This window comes from Tamandua tetradactyla, chromosome 11 (assembly GCF_023851605.1).
Source record: "Tamandua tetradactyla isolate mTamTet1 chromosome 11, mTamTet1.pri, whole genome shotgun sequence".
Classification (NCBI taxonomy): Eukaryota; Metazoa; Chordata; class Mammalia; order Pilosa; family Myrmecophagidae; genus Tamandua; species Tamandua tetradactyla.
In genome coordinates, this window is record NC_135337.1 from 6,418,051 (window position 1) to 6,439,207 (window position 21,157).

At 35.2% G+C, this 21,157-nt stretch overlaps 1 protein-coding gene across 4 annotated transcripts in view; it reads right to left on the reverse strand.

Annotated features, from left to right (window-relative positions):
* SYCP1 (synaptonemal complex protein 1) overlaps positions 1–21,157 on the reverse strand; it is a 188,026-nt gene that overhangs the window by 147,884 nt on the left and 18,985 nt on the right. For all 4 annotated transcript variants that reach the window (XM_077119795.1, XM_077119793.1, XM_077119794.1 and 1 more), the window contains one exon: positions 19,597–19,705. In XM_077119795.1, the coding sequence (XP_076975910.1) occupies positions 19,597–19,705 (109 nt within the window). The remainder of the gene's footprint in view (positions 1–19,596; positions 19,706–21,157) is intronic.

Below are 21,157 nucleotides of genomic sequence, written 5' to 3' on the forward strand. Positions count from 1 at the left end.
GAACTGCAAGGCTTTTTCCCAGGCTTCAGCACTGCCCCAGGCAAGGGCAGAATTAAGTTTCTCTGAGAGACAAAGTAACTAGTCAGGTGAAAAGAGTTAATTCCCTGAAGGCTGTACCTTAGCCAAGAAAAAGGTAGGGCCCAGCTCAAGAGGAACTGTCCCTCAAGGAATTCAGACCCCAGGGACTGGAAAACTGAAGTAATTAAGGCCAGCCTACAGCCTCCCCACTGTCTCAACCATACCCTCAGCAGGGAGCATCTGCTGAATTTAAAGGCACCACACAACTTTACACTGGTGGGAAGCTGCAGGCAGATATGCACCACATCCTGGGCAGGATAGGAAAAACATAGTCTACAGGCTTCATAGGAAAGTTGTCAAAATGCTGGGTCACATCCTCAAAATGCAGGCAACTCTTTCCTCCTGAGCAGGCCAGTCCAGGCTGGGAAAAATCTGACTGGGTCTACACTATATGAGGAGATCTTCCTGAAAAAAAAAAAAAGGCTCCATATATGCAAGGAAAGAAACAGAAAAACAAGAACTGAAAAATTCTTCTCAAGCAGACACTATGCTAGAGATCTAGAATAAGTTGAACTGAATCTCAAAAAACACAGAACAAAGCCACCCAGCAAGAAAATCCTATGTAACAGAGTAAAAACAACTTTCAAAATAAACTAATTAAGAAAATGAAATGCCTAGATGCCAGCAAAAAATAATCAGTCATACTAGGAAACTCTACGATACGGCCGAGACAAAGCTACAAACCAACAATGCAAATGAGATACAGGAGTTGAACACAAGGAATTCAGAATGTTCAACAGACATGGAAAATCTCATCAAAAATCAAATCAACAAGTTGAGGGAGGATGAAAAGAAGACACTGGGCAAACAAAAAGAGAAAGGTCTGATAACACAAATCACCAAACTTATGGGAATGAAAGGCACAGAAGAAGAGATGAAAAAAGTGATGGAAACCCACAATGATAGATTTGAAGAAGCAAAAGGGAGGATTAGTGAACTAGAGAACTGGACATCTGAAATTCAAAACACAAAATAAAATATAGGGAAAAGAACAGAAAAATATGAGCCAGGTCTCAGGAAATTGATGACAAAATGAAGCACACAAATATACATGTTGTGGGTATCCCAGAAGGAGAAGTGAAGGAGAAAGACTAATGGAGGAAATAATCAATGAAAATTTTCCATCTCTTATGAAAAACTTAACATTACAGATCCAAGAAGTGCAGCACACCCAAACAGAATAGGTCCAAATAGACATACTCCAAGACACCTGCTAATCAGACTGTCAGATGTCAAAGAAAAAGAGAATTTTGAAAGCAGCAAGAGAAAAACAATCCATCACATAAAAGGGAAGCCCAATAAAACTATGTGTAGATTTCCCAGCAGAAATCATGGATGCAAGAAGGAAGTGCTATGATATATTTAAGATTCGAAAAGAGTAAAACTTCCAACCAAAAATTCTATATCCAGCAAAACTGTCCTTCAAAAATGAGGGGGAAATTAATACAAACAAGCACTGAAAATCTGTGACCAAGAGACAAGCTCTGCAAAACATACTAAAGGGAGCACTACAGGAAGACAGGAAGAGGTAGGATAGAGAGATGCTGAGAAAAGTGTAGAAACAAAGGCAATCAATAAAGATAAAAAGAGAAAAAAATATTAGATATGACATATAAAATCAAAAAGACAAAATGGTAGAAGTACTGCCTCTACAGTAATAACACTAAATGTGAATGGATTAAAATCACCAATCAACAGACACAGACGGGCAGAATGGATTAAACAACAGAACCCATCTATATGCTGTCTACAGGAGACTCACTTTATATGAAAAGACAAAATTAGGTTGAAAATGAAAGGTTGGGAAAAGATGTTTCATGCAAACAACAATCGGAAAAGAGGAGGAGTAGCTATACTCATATCTGACAAATTAGACTTCAAATGTTTAACAATTATAAAAGACAAAGGACACTATGTATTAATAAAAGAAATAATTCAACAAGAAGACATAAAAATCATAAACATTTTATGCACCAAGCCAGAGTGCTCCAAAATACATCAGGGCAAACACTGAAGGGAGAAATAGACACCTCTACATAATAACTGGAGACTTCAATTCCCCTTTCTCATCAGTAGATAGAACATATAGAAAGAGGATAAATAAACAGAGAATATGAATAAAGCAATAAATGAACTAGAGTTAACATTTACAGGACATTATACCCTACGACAGCAGGATACACCTTTTTCTCAAGTGCTCATGGATCATTCTCAAGGATAGACTATATGATGGGTTACAAAGCAAGTCTCAATAAATTTAAAAAGATTGACGTCATACAAAACACTCTCTCAGATCATAAAGGAATGACATTGTAAATCAATAATAGGCAGAGGGCCAGAAAATTCACAAATATACAGAGGCTAAACAATACACTCTTAAACAGCCTTAAACAAGTAGGTCAAGAAAGAAATTACAAGAGAAATCAGTAAATATCTAGAGGCAAATGAAAATGAAACACAACATATCAGAATTATGGGGTGCAGCAAATGCAGTGCTAAGAGAGAAATGTATTGTCTTAAACTCCCTATATCAAAAGAAAGAGCAAAAAATCAGTAAACAAACTGTTTACTTGGAAGAACTAGAGAAAAAACAGCAAAGTAACCCCAAAGCAAACAACAAAAAAAAGAAATAACAAAGATTAGAACAGAAAATAATGAAATTGAGGACGTGAAAACAATCAAGAAAATCGACAAAACCAGAAGTGAAGTTGGTTCTTTGAGAAAATCAATAAAATTGATGTACCCTTAGCTAGGTCGACAAAAAGAAAAAGAGAGAGGATACAAATAAATAAAATCAAAAATGGAAGAGGAGACATAACAACTGACCTCACAGAAATAAAAGAGGTAATGAGAAGATACTATGAGCATCTATATGCTAATAAACTAGAAAACATAGATGAAATGGACAACTTCCTAGAAAGGTATGAACAACTAACACTGACTCAAGAAGAAATGGATGACCTCAACAAACCAATCACAACCAGAGAAACTGAATCAGTCACAAGAAGCTCCCAAAAAAGAGAAGTCCAGGACCAGATGGTTTCACATGTGAATTCAACCAAGCACTCAAGAAACAATTAGTACCAATCCTGCTCAAACTCTTTTAAGAAATTGAAGAGGAGGGAAGGCTACCTAACTTCCATACCAAAGGCAGACAAAGATACTACCAGAAAAAAAAAATTATCAACCAATCTCTCTAACAAACATAGATAAAAAATCATCAACAAAATTCTTGCAAATCAAATCCAGTAGCACATTAAAACAATTATACACCATGACCAAATGGAATTTATTCCAGATATGTAATAATGGTTCAACATAAGAAAATTAATTAATGTAATATACGATTTCAACAAATTGAAGCAGAAAAACCACGTTCATCTCAATTGATGCAGAAAAAGCATGTGACAAAATTCAATATCCTTTATTGATGAAAACACTTCAAAGAATAGGAACAAAAGGAAATTCCCTCAACATGATAAGGGGAATATATGAAAAACCCATAGTTAACATCACCCTCAGCGGTGAAAGACTGAAGTTATCCCCTAAGATCAGGAACAAGACAAGGATGTCCACTGTCACCACTGTTATTCAACATTGTGCTAGAAGTTCTAGCCAAAGCAATTAGACAAGAAAAAGAAATAAAAGACATACAAATTGAAAAGGAAGAAGTAAAACTCTGTTTGCAGATGCTATGATACTGTATGTCTCAAATCCCAAAAAATCCACAGCAAAGCTAATAAATGAGTACAGCAAAGTGGCCAGGTACAAGAGCCACACCCAAAAATCAGTAGTGTTCCTGTGCATTAGTAATGAGCAATTTCAGAAGGAAGTCAAGAAGAAAAAATTCTATCTACAACTGCAACAAAAATAAAATATTTAGAAATAAATTTAAGGATACAAAAGACATGTACACAGAATACTACAACAAATTGCTAAAAGAAATCATGGACGAACTAAATAAATGTAAGGGCATACAGCATTCATGGATTGGAAGACTAAATATATTTAAAATATCAATTCTGCCCAAATTGATTTATAGATTCAATGCAATACCAAATAAAATCTAAAAACTTGCTTTGCAGAAATAGAAAAAAAATGATAAGAACATTAATTTGGAAGGGCAGTTTACCCCAAATAGCTAAAAATATCTTGAGAAAGAAAAATGAAGTGGGAGGTCTCACACTGCCTCACTTTAAAGCATATTATAAAGCTACAGTGGCCAAAACAGCATGGTACTGGTATAAAGATAGATATACTGACCAATGGAATCAAACAGAACGTTCAGGTATAGACCCTCTTATCTATGGACAATTGATCTATTATAAGGCAGTCAAGCCCACTCACCTGGTACAGAGCAGCTACTTCAATAAATGGTGCTTGAAGAACTGGATAACTATATGCAAAAGAATTTAAGATGATCCACATCTCACAATTTATACAAAAATTAACTCAAAATGGTCAGAGATCTAAACATCAGAACTAAGACCATAGAAGTTTTAGAAGAAATGCAGGGAAATATCTTATAAAACTTGTAATAAAAGGTGTTTTCCTAGATCTTACACCCAAAGCACAAGCACTGAAGAAAGAAATAGATAAACGGGAACTCCTCAAATTTAAATACTTTTGTGCATCAAAGAATTCAGCCAAGAAAGTAAAAAGGCAATCTACACAATAGGAGACAATATTTGGAAACCACACATCAAGTAAGAGTCTAGTATGTAGAATATATAAAGAGATTCTCCAACTCAACAACAAAAAGACAAACAATCCAATTTAAAAATGGGCAAAAAACATGAACAGACACTTCTCAGAAAAGGAAATACAAATGGCTGAAAGGCACATGAAAAGATGCTCAAATTCTCTGCATATTAGGGAAATGCAAATCAAAACCACAATGAGATATCATCTCACATCTACTAGAATGGTCATTTAAAAAAACAGAAAATTACAAGTGCTGGAAAGGATGTGGAGAAAGAGGCACACTTATCCAATGTTGGTGGGAATGTAAAATGGTACAACCATTGTGCAAGGCAGTTTGGCAGTTCCTCAGGTAGTTAAGTATAGAATTGCTATATTATCCAGCACTCCCATTGCTAGGTATCTTTTCAGAGGGCATGAGAGCAAGGACACAAAGAAACTTTGCACACCAATGTTTACAGCAGCATTATTTATGACTGCCAAGAGATGGAAACAGCCCAAATGTCCATCAATGGATGAGTGGCTAAAGAAGCTGTGGTATATACATACGATAGAATATTATACAGCTGTTAAGACAGAATAAAGTCATGAAGCATGCAACAACATGGATGGACCTTGAGGACGTTATGCTGAGTGAAATTACTCAGAAACAAAAGGACAAATACTGTATGGTCTCACTGATATTAACTAGTATTAATGAGTGAACTTGGAGAATTTCAGTTAAGAATAGAGGTTATAAGGAGATAGAAATGAGATAGAGATTGGGTAATTGGTGCTGAAGGAATACAGATTGTACCAAAGGACTGACTGTAAAAATTTAGAAATGGATAGCACAATATTACTGATTGTAGCACAACAATTACACTGCATGAAGCTGAATGTAAGTATGACAGAGGAAGGAGGGCTAGGGGCTTGTATGCAACCAGAAGGAAAGAGAGGATAAAAACTGAGATGGTATAATTTAGGAATGCCTATAGTGTACAATGATGGTGATTAAATGCACAAATTAAAAAATGGTTTTGCATGATAAAAAGCAAAAGAACATCAGTTTGCAGGGTATTGAAAATAGATGGCATAGGGGGAAAAGTACAATCAGTGTACGCTAAGGTCTATCATCAACAGTAATGTTGTAGTATATTTCCACTGAAACAGAAAGGGGCATGGATTCTTTGTGGAAGAAAAGGAAGTGTCTTCAGAGTACGGTGGCAAAGGCATTTCTATACACTTGGGCTGGATTGTAAGATGTATGAATAAAACTGTTTAAAACTGAACAGAGAGAAACAAGGGCTAGAAAAAAGGCTGAGAAAGAGATGTACCTATTCCCTGTTAGTAGGGAAATAAGAGGTGCAGCCCCTTGGAAGGCAGTGTGGTAGTTCCACGGGAGGCTGGGGGTGGGTTGCTATATGATCCTGAAACCCCGTTGCTCAGTATATACCCGGAGGAACTGAGTGTGGGGACAGGAATGGACATTTGTGCACTGGGGTTTCTGGTGGCATTGTTCGTTATCCACAATGCATGGAGGTGGCCTAAAGGCACAACGACTACGGAATGGAAGGGGGAACTATGGTGTATACATACAATGGACTACTGAGCTGCTGCTAGAAAGAATGAAGTTGTGAGGCATGAAAGATGAATGAACCTTAACAGGTATGTGTTGAATGAAATGTCAGGAAATATAAGATAAATATTATCATGCCTCAATCATATGAACTAATTATACTATAAAAATTTGGTGAACCAAAGTCTAAAGCATAGGATATCAGGTTGGGGCATATTGTAAAGGGCCCTAGATTGTAAGCTCTTACAGCAGTCACATATATTCAGGAGGTATAACTGTTAATTCTAAATTGCAAGATACTGAGCTGTTTTTATATAACCTAGTCATTCCCAGAAACTTGGGGTACTTATGTAACTCTGACCTGAGATTCAGAGTTAGAGTTCTGAAGCTATGAAAAGTCAGCAGTACCCCATACAGGAACTGTTTAAAAAGTTGAAAAAGTGTTCAGACATCAAGTAGAGATATGAATGAAGCTGATCTGGATAGGACTAAGGTATATCAGATGACTGGGTAAGGGATATTATCCATATTTTAAAACTTCAACTTCTGTGTAAGACTAAAGGGAGAGATGTTTGTTGGGTGCAAAATGTATATTTTGGTTAGTGCATTTCCTAATTTAACTTGCATGGTCAGTTTAGTTGAGCACCATATGTACATGGAATCTTGAAAAGGGCATGAGATGTTGCTGGTTTGTCCAGGTTAGTGTGATGACCCAGTAAATCCCAGAGTGATTTGGACAGTAAATAAAGAAGTATTTGCAAACCCTTGGGGGAATGGGAGAAAGGAGGAAATATTCAACTTCCCCATTTGGAGAATTCCTGATATTCTCACAAGCAGTGGAGACAACCAATTCAACAGACTGAGCCCTCGATCTTGGGGTTCACCCCTATGAAGCTTACTCCTTCAAAGGATAGGCTAAGCTTATTTAAATTAGGCCTAACAGTCACCCCAAGAGAACCTCTTTTGTTGCTCAGACATAGTCTCTCTCTCTCTAAGCTGACACAGCAAGTGAACTCACTGTCCTTCACCACTACATGGGACATGACTCACAGGGGTATAAATCTCCCTGGCAACGTGAGACAGAAATCCCAGGTCCTGGCATCAAGGGATTGATAAAACCTCTCAACCAAAATAGGAAAGAGAGAATTGAGGAAAAAAATCAAGGGTCAGTGGCTGAGAGATTTCAGAGCTAAGAGATGATCCTGAACATTATTCTTATGTATTACATAGATATCCCCTTTTTAGTTTATGGTATATTGGAGTGGCTAGAGGGAAGTACCTGAAACTGTAGAGCTGTGTTCCAGTAGCCTTGTTTCTTGAAGATTATTGTATAATGATACAGCTTTTACAATATAACTGTGTGATTGTGAAAACCTTGTGTCTGATGCTCCTTTTATGTATGGTATGGATAGATGAGTAAAAAAAATATGGATAAAAATTAAATAATAGGGGGAACAAAGGTTAAAATAAATTGAGTAGACTGAAATACTAGTGGTCAATGAGAGGAAGGGGTAAGGAGTATAGTATGTATGAGTTTTTTCTTTTTTATTTCTTTTTCTGCAGTGATACAAATGTTCAAAAAAAAACGACCATGGTGATGAATACACAACTACATGATGATACTGTGAGCCACTGATTGTACACCATGTATAGAATGTCCATATGTTTATAAAGTTTTATCAATAAAAATAATTTTTAAAAGTAGTTTATAAAATTCAGTACACAAACGGATGACTACAAGCTTCATCAAGCAAAAACAGTGATCCCTGGGTAGGGATGAAAATACACCAATTAACAAGATTCAATGCCCAATTCTCAAGAAAAAATCTCAGCGCATACAAAACACAAGGATATATGGTTCATTCACTGGATAAAAGGATATTTACAGAAACAATCCCTCAGGAATACAAACACAGGAATTAACTAAGTCAAAAACTTTAAATATGTTCAAAGAGTTGAAGGAAAACATGGACAGAGAACCCAAAAAAAATCAGGAAAATGATATATGAACAAATAGAGAATATCAACAGATAGAATTTTACAAAGGAACCAAATAGAAATTCTAGAGCTGAAAAGTGTAATAGATTAAATAAAAATTCACTAGAAGGGCTAAAAACATTTTTTAAGACTTTTTTATAGGGGTGTAAGGCCATTCAGTGGGGGAAAAACTGACTTTTCAACAAATGGTGCTATGCAAACTGGACAAGCATATGTAAAAGAATGAAGGTGGATCCCTGACTCATTCCTTATACAAAAATTAACTCAAAATGAATCTACAGCCTAAATATAAGCAGTAAAACTATAAAACTATTAGAATAAAACATAGTAGTGAAGCTTCATGACCTTGGAATTGATAATAGATTCTGAGAACTGACACCAAACACATACACACACACAAAAGGTAAATTGACAACTATATATTTCTCTAAAGACATGCACTGTCCATGCACATGAAAGTATCCAACAACACAGGTTATTAAAGAAATATAAATCAATCCCATATGGAAATACTACTTCCACACCTACTAAGATGGCTTGATTTTAAAAAATAACAAGAAAATATTAGGTGTTAGTGAGGATGTGTTCAAATAGGACTCTTATATGTGCTAATGGGAATGTAAAGTGGTACAGCCACTGCGGAAAACATTTGATGATTGCTCAGAAGTTAAACAGAATTACCATGTAGGACCCAACAATTCCACTCTTAAGTGTATACCCAACAGCAATAAAAATATAGGTTCACAGCAGCATTATTCATAACAGACAAAAAAAAAGGGAAACAACCCAAATAACCCATTAATAAAATAATGGATAGACGAACTGTGGTACATACATACAACAGAATATTATTCAGTCATAAAAAAGGATTGAAGTGCTGATACATGATACAACTTTCTGAAACCTGAAAACACTGTGTCAAGTGAAAGAAGTCAGTTATAAAAGATCAAATGTTATATGGTTCACTTTATATGATATGCCCAGAAAAGGACAATCCATTAAGACAGAAAGCAGACTGGTTACCAGGGGATGGGGAAATGGGGAATGATTACTTACTGGGTATGGGGTGTTTTTCTGGGGGTGATGAAAAAGTTTTGAAAAGAAAGACAAGTGGTGGTTATATTACACAATGAATACACTAAATGCCACTCAGTTGTACACTTTACAACGGCCAATTACAGATATTGGGAATTTTATCTTTTACTAATATAAAAAGACCCTGTTCATATGAGCCCAAACAACCCCAAAAAGAGGTATGGAAAGATCAAAGGTGATGGTGAAATTATACATGGAATACAGCACCCAACAAATGAATATAAATACTGAATCATTAAATTGATATCTCTCTTAGTCACTAGTATTTTAGAGCAGCTAGAAGTAAAAACCTGAAATTGTGAAATTGTAACCCATGTCAGAGTCTGAAATATGCTCTATAACTAATTGTGGTGCTATGCTTTGAAATTTATAGCTTTTTTGTACATATGTTATTGTTCACAAAAAAAAGGAAAAAAAGGATGAATGAGAGCAAGCGATATGTTTTTTTTAATTAATACATTCCATTAACTCATTAAAAAAAAACCCTGTTAAGAGGATGAAATACAAGTTACAGACTGGGAGAAACCATAGGCAAGTCACATACCTGGCAAAGGACTATTATCTAGACTATATAAAGAACTCTCAACAGTAAAAAAGCAAACAATCCAATTAGAGGTGATGGTAGTACACTATTTTAAGTATAATTAACAGTGCTTAACTGTGTGTGAATGTTGTTGATAGGGGAAGTTTAGCATCAATTGAAGGAAAGCTGGAGGTTAAAACAAGGAATGTATAGCCTAGTAAATATTGTTGTAGATGGTGACTGTAATTAACAGTACAAATATAAAATATTTCCTCCATGAACTACAACAAATGTAGAAAACTATTACAAGAAATTAATAATAGATTGGTATATGGGAAAAATGTACCTACTGCTAACTATGGACTATAGTTAACCATAATACCTTAATATTCTTTCATCAACAGTAATAGATATACAGTATCAGTGCTTAGGATGAATGATGGAGGGGAAAAGGGGGTACAGGATGCTTTGGGTGTTTCCTTTTTTTCCTCCTAGAGTAATGAAATTATTATAACATTTTATTGTGATGATCAATGCACAACTATGTGATGATACTGTGAGCCACTGATTGTATACTTTGAATGGATTGCATGGTGTATGAATACAGCTCAACAAAACTGTACTAAGAAAAAAATGAACAATCTAATTAGAATATGGGCAAAAGACATGAAGAGACATTTCATGAAGATGGACAGATGGCAAACAAGCATCAAAAAGATGTTCAACATCATCAACCTTCAGGAAAATGCAAATTAAAGCCACAATGACATAACTATCAGAATGGTAAAGATAGTGAATAGTAACCCTACCACAATCAAGATGGTGGAGTGAGATACTCCCACTTATGCTTTGAACAACCATCAAGAAATGGCATAAACAATTTCCTTAAAGCTCTGCAGTAACAGGGCAAGTACCAAATCAAGAAAAAGGCTAATTTAAAGTAGCCCTGACTGGGCCCTTCCCTATCCTTCATCAGCTGACCACAGGGCCAGCCCACACTTTCAGTGAAAATCCCAGTTCCAGAAGGAGTACACTGGGCCTACTGTCACATGCCTGATCCAATCTATCTGGTGGTAGTGGCCTGAAGAAGAACTTGCCATTCCAGAACTTGCTCTACATGTAGAAGATAACTCATGGAATTCTACAGAATGCTGTGGGAGAGCAGTCAAGTCATGCTGCTTGGGTCAAAGGATTGGTGACATGTTGTACAGTGCCTGGAACCACGAGGAAACTGCATCCTAGGAAAAGGGGGATATTCAGAACCTTATAAATGGGGGAATTCCTAAGACTACACAGGCATTCCCAAGACGAGAGGCATGCACAAAAAGCATATGGGAGGCCCCTATACCTTGGCCTGAAGCTATATTCTAAACTCATTTTATGGATAAGCCCTGAAGGAGAAAACTCACACAAATCAATGTACAAAGACTGGGAAGGGTGTCTTCCTTTTTTCTCTCTTTTATTTTCATTCGGTCCTGCCATTCAAGAAAAGCTCTGTCATAACACTAGCTAGATACAAACTTAAGGAACAGACACCTCAGAATCTAAATTCCAATGATAGCAAGTAAAAATATCAAAATACACAGGTTTCAATCAAAGATTACAAAACATACAAAGAAACAGGAAGTTATGGCCTAGGCAAAGTAGAAGATCAAAGCATAGAAATCATCAATAAGAAGGATCAGATGTGGGACATATTATAGATTTTTTTTAAAATTTTTTTATTGTGAAATATAACATATATACAAAAAAAATAAATTTCAAAGTACATTGTAACAAGTAGTTATAGAACAGATTTCAGAGTTTGGTATGGGTTACAGTTCCACAACTTTCGGTTTTTACTTCTAGCTGCTCCAAGATACCGGAGACTAAAAGAAATATCAATATAATGATTCATACTCATTTGTTAAATCCTATCTTCCCTGTTATATAACTCCTCCTTCTCCTTTGATCCTTCTCCCAATCTTTAGGAATATTTGAGCTATGCCCATTCTTTTTCTTGTTGGAAAAGGGTATGGATAATATGTGATGGGGGATGGAACTGGTTGATGCTCTAGAGAGGCTGGCAGTTCTGGGTTTCAGGACTTATCTGGCCTAGGAACCATCTGGAGGTTGTAGGTTTCTGAAAAGTAATCATAATGCATGAAACCTTTGTAGAGTCTCAGACAGAGCCCTAGACGCTCTTTAGGGTTCACAGGAATGATTTTGGTTGGAGGTTGGCAAACCACAGTAATTAGCAATCTAGCTGAACCTCGCTTGCATCAGAGTAGCCCCAGACCAGCCTCTCAATTCTACCTGAACTCTCCCAACCACTGACACCTTACTTTGCCACACTTCCCCCTCCATCCCTTGCCAGGAAGGTGCTGTTAATCCCACGGTGCCAGTGCCAGGTTAATTCCCAGGATAAACGACAGTTAGGAGATGGCTCATGGCTGTGAAACAAACCCCACACCCCAAGGGGGTGAAAGAGATCCTGAAGAGCACTCTATCCTCACCTCATCCCAGTTAGTATTTATTTTCAGCACCTGTTTTATGTGTTTTTTAATCTTCTCCCTATTGCACTATTGTAAATTTTTTACCATTATTTGATTTTTCTACAAAAAAAAAAGCTTTGTTATAGAAATCAGCATGCTATTTTTTTTAATCTGGAGAAGAGATATTATGGTGACTGGAAATATGGTCAGGTGTCAAATACAAATGTATAAAAACCTTTTGCTCTCCTGTCTCTCATATTGTATTTATTTTATATTTGCTGGCAATATCAAAGGCTTCTTTTCTGCTGGTGTAAATTCTTAATTTCTATTAAGGTGTCACAGAGGTTTGAAACAACTATGTTATTGTAAATGTCTCAATGTTGGTTAACTAATTTTTGCCGAGACCATTACCAATCAAGCAAATAAATTCAACAGCCATTTGGGGGGGGCGGCGGGGTGGGAAACGCGGGAGGGATTAAAACACTCTCAGATAAACAAAAGCTGAGAGAGTTTGTGACCACTAGACTAGCCCATAAGAAATGCTATAAAGAGCTCCGCAGGTTAAAAGGAAAGGATAATAGACAACTAATTGAAGCTGAATGAAGAAATGAGGATTTCCAGTAAGAGTAATGACACCGTAAACATAAATGCCAGCACTATTGTATCTTTTGTTTGTAACCCCACTTTTTACTTCCTACAGATCTAAAAGGCAAAGGCATAAAATGTAATGATAAATCAGTGGTTTGGGATTCATAATATTGACATGTAGTTTGTGACAAGAACTACGGTAAGGTGGGGAGTCAGAGGAACATAGTCTATATGTATTATTAAAGTTAAGTTGGTATCAAAACAAGCAAAATAACATGTTATAGATTTAGGATATTAAATCTAAGCCCCATAGTAACTACAAAGAAAATATCAGAAAAAATGCAAGCTCATAGGAACAGAAATCAAAGTAAAGGTAGTTGGGGGACAGAGGGAATGGGAAGTTAATGCATAATAGGTTTCTGTTTGGAGAGATGGGAAAGTTTTGGTAATAGAAGGTAGTGAAAAGTACTACAATATTGTGAATGTGATTAATCCCACTGAATGGTACATTAGGGAGTAACTGAGATGGGAAAGTTATTGTTGTATGTATGTTCCCACAATTTATAAAAAAGAGAGAGAGAAGAAAGAAAGCTTAAAGAGACAATGACAGTTAAATGCAATACATGGGGTGGGTCACGTTGGCTCAGCAAGAGACCCGGTGCCTGCCTATGCAAAATAAAAAGTAAATGCAATACATGATCCTGGATGGGACTGAGCAAGTAAGGAGAAAAGACTCAAAGGGACATTACTGGTACATATGAAAAAATTGGAATATAGACTCTAAGCGTCATATCAGTGTTAAATTTCATGAAGTGAGAATTGCACTTAAGGTGGTCACATAAACAAATATCCTTGCTCTTAGGAAATGTACATTTCAATACTTATTGTTCCAGGAACAAAGAACCTACACTCAATATTCAGAAAATGAATTGACAGATGATAGACAGATAGATAATAGATAGAACAATATGGCAAATGTGGCAAAATGTTAAAACTGGTGGGTCTGGATATCTGGAGGAAGAGGAGTATGTTGGAGTTCTCTGAATGGGGGCTGTATTATTTTTGGAACTGTCCTTAAGGTGCAAAGTATCTCAAAATAAAAAGTTCAAAAGAAAGACAATGACTACACCAAATTCTGCCAAGGATGCAGAGAAACAGGATGATATATATAGCTGGTGGTACGGACACTGTGGAAAACAATTTGACAGTGTTTCACGAAACTAAACATGCAATTACCATACAACACACAAACTACACTCCTGGTATTTATTCCAGATAAATAAAACTATAAATAAAATGTATATAGTTATTAATATCAGAAAAATACTTTATGACCATAGTAGTTAGATTCAGGTGTCAACTTGGCTAGGTGAAGGTGCCTAGTTCTACTGTTATGGACATGAGCCAATGGCATGTGAATCTCATCTGTTGCTGATTACATCTCCAGTCAGCTAGGAGGTGTGCCTGCTGCAACGCATCATGTTTGATTTAACTGGCTGGTGCTTAAATGAGAGAGCTCAACATAGCACAGCCCAAAGCAGCTCAGCGCACCTCATCTCGCAGCTCAGAGCAGGCCTTTGGAGATGCAGAAAGGAATCACCCTGGAGAAGGTTGTTGAAACCCAGAGACCTGGAGAGAAGGCCAGCAGATATCGTTCTGTGCCTTCCCACATAAGAAAGAACCTCAGTAGAAAGTTAGCCGCCTTTTCTCGGAAGAACTATATGTTAACTAAACAAATTCTCTTTCATTGAAAGCCAATTAGTCTCTGGTGTGTTGCATTCTGGCAGCTAGCCAACTAGAACAATGACAAATAGTATTGCTACAATAAATATATCATTGCATAATAAAATATTCACATCATGAAAAACATATTTTCAAATCTGTATGCATCTAATAACATAGTTTCTAAATAGAAAAAAAACCAATAGTTACCAAAAATACAAGAATAAATTCAAAAGTCAACAAACAGTAAAAGATTTTAATATGACTCTCAACAATCCATAGAAAGGCAGACAAAAGAAATTTTAAAAAATTAAAATTTTTAAATTTTAATCTGAACAGCATGGTTAACAAACTTGATCTAATATACATTTTTGGAATATTCCAGGCAACAAGTATAGAGAATGCAATGCAATTAACCTAGAAACTTATAACAAAAAAATAATAATTAGATAATCACCATATGTTAGAAAATAAGCACAGTTCTAAATAAGTCAATGGATAAAAGAAGAAACCCCAAGGGAAATAAGAACATTCTTTTAACTGAATAATTATTAAAATCGTGACTACAGATAATGCAATATTTAGCAAAAGCTTTATAGACTTTATGTAGATAAAATAAGGTAAAATTTTCTGGAGAAGTTAAAAAAAGAATGGCAAAATAATTGCAAAGTAGAAGGAAAGAAATAATGATGATAAGATATTGAATTCAATGAAATGGAAGCCATACATAAATAGTAAATATTTCAAAGCCAAAACACTTAAAAGATAAAAAGAGATATTAAAAGCAAAACTATGCCAAAAAATTTTTAAAATTGAGAGGAAAAGCAAAAATTCCTAGATAAAAACTACCTGAACAAAATAGATTCCAGAAGATATTGGAAACCTGTATAGACACAAACCATTAGAAGAATGAAATAAAAAACTATATCCTCCCCCAAAAATTAACAAATAATAATAAATCTTGGACCAAATTACTTTACCAATGAATTCTACCAAAAATTTAAAGAAGAAATATCCCAATCACACTCAGCTTCTTTCAGAATATACAAAATGAGAAAAAACATTTTTTGAGGCTAGTACATAATTAATACTAAAATCTGACAAAAAAAAGTATGAGAAAGAAAAATTATAAACCAAATTTACTTATGAACGTGGATACAAAAATCCTAAAAAAAAAAACATAAGCAATACGTAAAATTAAAAAATAAATTAAAGAAGAAAATCATATCACAATCACAATATACCCCCCCAAAAAAGCATTTGATAAAACTAAATATCCATTCATTATAAAACCTACTGGAACATTAGTAACAGACAGTAATTCCCTTCTCCAAAGCAAGGATTCAGTAATAAATAATTGCACTCCCTGCAACTATCTTTGTACCTGGCATAGATTAGAGGCTGAATGTATGAATAATAGTTTGAAAGTGGCAATGGAAAGTCGAAAGAAGGCTTCCAACTGCCTTCCAATACTATTTTGTATGCGGAATGTGGCAGAATGTACAGCCTCTATTCAAAAGGATATCCTATTCAAAAGGATAGCAGAGGAAGCTGCTTCCTCAAGGTCTGGTTCAAGTCAGAAGATAAAGGACACTTTTATCCATATGTTGAGGAAGGAAGAAATGTTATATACTATACAGAATTAGTGTTTAAAAAAACAATTGTGAAAATAGTGTAAAATAGGAGAAAAGCCAAAATTAACATAAGAGTGAAAGAAAGTAATGGATTTTATTCAAAGATAAATGATCTGAGGTCTCATGGAAAAATTAAGACTCCCTCCAAATAGAATCATATTTTAAAGAATTCTTAATACATAATGGATAAAAATTAAGTATTCAGAACTTTCTCTCTTGTGGTAAATTGAATTACGTACCCCAGAAAAAAATACGTTCTTAATCTTAATCCATTCCTATGGTTATGAATCCAATGTGAACAGGATTTTTTTAAGATGTCAATTTTAGTTAAAATGTGGCCAACCAGGCGGGCCACGTGGCTCAGCAGGTAAGAATGCTTGCCTGCCATGCCCGAGGACCCGGGTTCGATTCCCGGTGCCTGCCCATGTAAAAAAATATATATATGGCCAACTGAATCAGGATGGCGCTTAATCCTGACTGGGCCTTACAGAAAAGGCCTACAGAGAGAAAGCCACCAAAGGGGAGAGCTGAAAATAAATGAAAGCTGGAAGAGAAAGGAGAGGATGACACCATGTGCACTGCTATGTGACAGAAATGCCAAGGACCCCAAATCACCAGCAGCCAGGCCAAGAACACCAGTTTTGAGGGAGAAACCACTGCCTTGCTGATGCCTCAATTCTGGACTTCTAGACTCAACACTGTGAGCCAATCAACTTCATTGTTTAAACCAACCACTGCATGATATTTGTTTTAGCAGTTGGGTAATTAGGACATCCCCTATAAATTTTTCCTAAATCTTTGATGACCAATGACCATTACTAACAACAAATACTAGATTGTGACTAATTAAATTGGATGATAACAAGTAGCTGCTCATGCTTAATTTAAATGGATTGTTACATGCAAGATAGAGTAGTTCATGAGAGACCAACTCTCCTGCTGACAACTAGAAAACAAAAAACAAACAAAGAGAACTAAAGGACTAAGATTCTGAAAACAGAATTGCTGAGAAGTAAAATTATAAAATGCATCTGACATTTGCCAATTGCAGGCATAAGCAAGAAGCCAAGATGCTGGTTTGGCCCAGGCAGAGGGCTGCTGCTGGAGAACAGAAATGCCAGAATATCTTTTGGGTTGTCAAGAAGCTGGAGTAACAAAATTGAAGATTTGAAAAACCTCATACTCTTTGCTAATTTCTTTTTATTCAACATAGTCGTTAACTAGATTAAGGTAATCAGCCCTACTCTACTCTCCACTCCAGTCCCTAACAAAGAAAAGGTATCATTACCTGGAACCTTTAGCTTTGCTTATGTACTTTTGTGGGCAGATATCCAGAAGAACTGAATATAAGAAATAGATATCTGTACATTAACGTTCTTGGCAGCATTATTCACAATAGCCAAATGTGGAAATCAACAGATAAATAAACAAAATGTATTATATACATACAATGGAATATTACTCGGCCACAAAAAAGAGTGAAGTTCTGATACATGTTACAAGAAGGTTCATTCATGTTGTAATAATACTTGGTAACAGATGATGGTAATAATGATACAACATTGTGATTGTAGTTGATTACACTGAAAAGTACACTTAAGAATGGCTGCAATGGGAAATTTTGTGTTTTATATATATATGTATCTATAATGTTACCACAATAAAAAAAAAATACAATAGGAACAATCCAACTGGTGAGCCAGAAACTAAAGTAAACAGAAAAAATTTTAAATGATTATTATATTCAAAAATCATTTTTTAAATACTAAAGAAGGAGAATTTAATAAGAGAACTGGAATCTTTAAAAAAATAATGTAATGGAAATTTTAGAAACAAAAATACACTATCTAAAATTAAAAATTCATCTGATGGGTTTAAGAGCAGAATAGACATAGAAGACAGTATTAGATGATGGGTCAATAGAAAATATCCAAACTGAAACATAAGAACCAATGAAAAGTAATTTATATGGACACATTCCAGTGGTTATAAATCTATACAATCACATAGAATTACAATTATTACCAGTAAATTTTTCCCAGTTTATTTAATATTAAATATTCATTCAGTCATCCAAATTACTACTGAACTCCTATTATATCCAAGGCAATATTCTGTAGAGATACAAAGATATCTAATAAGAAACACTCTTGCCCTGAAGATACTCATGGTCACAGGAGACAAAGGAGACTTCAACCAGTCTTAAGAATGAGGGGAGATTCAACAGAAATTAGCCAGCAGGTTTGGAGTGGAGGTAGCAGGTTCATTTCGGGTTGAGGAAGTAGACAAAAGCATGGTGGTGAGATAGCAAGAACAAAAAATGTAGGGGAAGTTAAAAGAGCTCACCATATCTGGAGTATAAGACATATTAATGACAGCCAGATAAAATTAGCAGGCAGAGGTTAGCAGGAATCAGATAATTATTTGCCATGTGAAGAGAGAATATTTTTAAGAGAAGGTGAAAAATATCAAAAGATCCCTATCAGGTTCTGGAAAGCACATGATGTTTCACAAAGTTCACTGTCTTCCTAGTGAACTGAACTTGAACAAGTGTGAACAATACTCAATAATAAAATAAACCCTAAATACACATGGCATTTCAAGCCCTTCATAATTTGATCCTAACAGTCCTTTATAATCTCATCTGCCTGAGCTCCATAGGATATAGCCATACCAATCAGCTTAGTAAATATACCTGTCACACTTCTATGGCTTGCACGAACCATTTCTTCTGGCTATTTGTATCTCTTTCATCTCCTCCAAATTACTGTCTAATGAATTTTTAAGCATCTAAGGTCTATTTTAAGAAAGAGTTCTTTTCCAGTGTCTTTCCAAATATCTTGCTCCAGGAAGAATTAATAACACCCTCTATAGTGCTTTCATAGCATTCATTCATTCAGAAATATTTACTGAGTTTCTAATATGTGCCAGGAAACTGTTCTAGGTACTTAGAAAGCATCATGAACAAAAAAGACAAAGATCCCTGTCTTCATGGAGCACTTTGCTGAAACTCTGCAAAACTGATAGTAAGGAAAAGAGGAGTACATGTACTTTAAAAAAGCTCTCCAAGTGACTCTATCAAACTCTCCGAAATCCAACCTGTCCAATCCAAGTTGGGAATTATAGTACTAGAAAGCATTAAACTTATAATGAAAGCCAAAATTTAGATCATAACAAGATTAATAAACAGGATACTTCAGTATATTTTCTTATATGAATTCTTACCCATCTTTTCCTCTAATTGACTAACTTTATCTCTGGATTCCTGTAGTAGAAATGTTAAATCTTTCATTTTATTTTCTTTCTCAGCACTTTGGATCAATAGGACCGACACCTAAAATGAAATATTTAAATAATACATTATATATATCAAAATTAAATATGGCCACTTCATTAATTCAGATATTTAATTCTAGGATCATTAGTAACTGATGCAGATTCCGATTCATACAAATAGCAATCATACTTAAATATTTCAAAATCATAACCCCTTAAAGATAGTAAAAAAAAAAAAAGCTATAATATAATACTCCATAATGCTGGAGTTTGAAATAGAATCACATTTCATTATTTTTCAAAGAAATGTATTAAATTCCTACGAATAACATTCACAAAAGTAAAAAAAAATTTAATTATATTAAAAAATTAACAAGTAAATTGCTAAAATGTCATCTGCTACACAATTCATAGTATATAACTCACCCAAAAGAACCCCAGAATTTGTTTTAAGAATTAGAAGCAATAGGCACTGTGGAAGATGAATATGAAACACGAGACTAAATAGAGAGACTGGTTGGAAATCAGTGAAAAAGTATAGCAAGACTTCCTTAGGTATACTCTATGCCCCTCCCCCACTTGACTCCACTCCCTGGCCACCAACATAGTCAGAGAACTAACCCTACTCCATCCTGGCAAAGACACAGGCATAGTCAAATTGAAAAAGAGAATCTATAAACATGGAATACTATTACAGGTTCAGGGAAGGGTAGAGGTGAAGGACAGAACTAAAAAGTCAGCATATAGAATGGTGGTTCTGATCCTCCTCTTCTGATTCTGGCAAAACCAGCTCTAAGATTATGAGCAAAGCTTATATTCCCAGGTAGGGATGTGGAAAACCATAGGAAAAAGTCTTGCAAATAATGATATTTGGGAACCCCCAGCAACAATTCTAGCTAGCCACATCATCATTTTACAGGGAAGCCCAACAATCTGTAAGCTCTGTCGATGTCCCTAGCACTTTACTCTGTTTTTCTGTTCTTTATAATAGCACAATTTTAACTTTTAAAAGGATCTCCCTTTTTTCACAAATCTGGTTTAAAACATCAGTCAAAATACAAAAAATTGAGAACTACCCTTTCAAAATATCTAAACATATTAGATAAATTGGAATTCTATCATTTAACCCAACCTAATACTAAGTATCCTTTCTGTACTTTGAATTAACCTTTTGTTATTACTGTTCAAATAAACATCTGTGTTAACTATGATTATAAAATAACTTGTAGCAAAGCAGTGGAAAAAAAGCAAAACAAGAACAAACAGAGAGAGGTTTCCTTTCTATACATTGCTTTCCATTTGGGAAGCAGAAGACTTGAAACTGATAAAGTTGATATATTAAGCTGAAATTTATACTCCAGTGAATGTCAAGGGATATACACTCACTACTCTCAAGTCTGCCCTTATATTCCATTAATAGAAAGAAGTAAAAGAATGTTTTCATTCCCTTCACTGAGGACATGAGTAATGTACTTCAAAATAAACTGCAAAACATAGATCAATTGTCAAT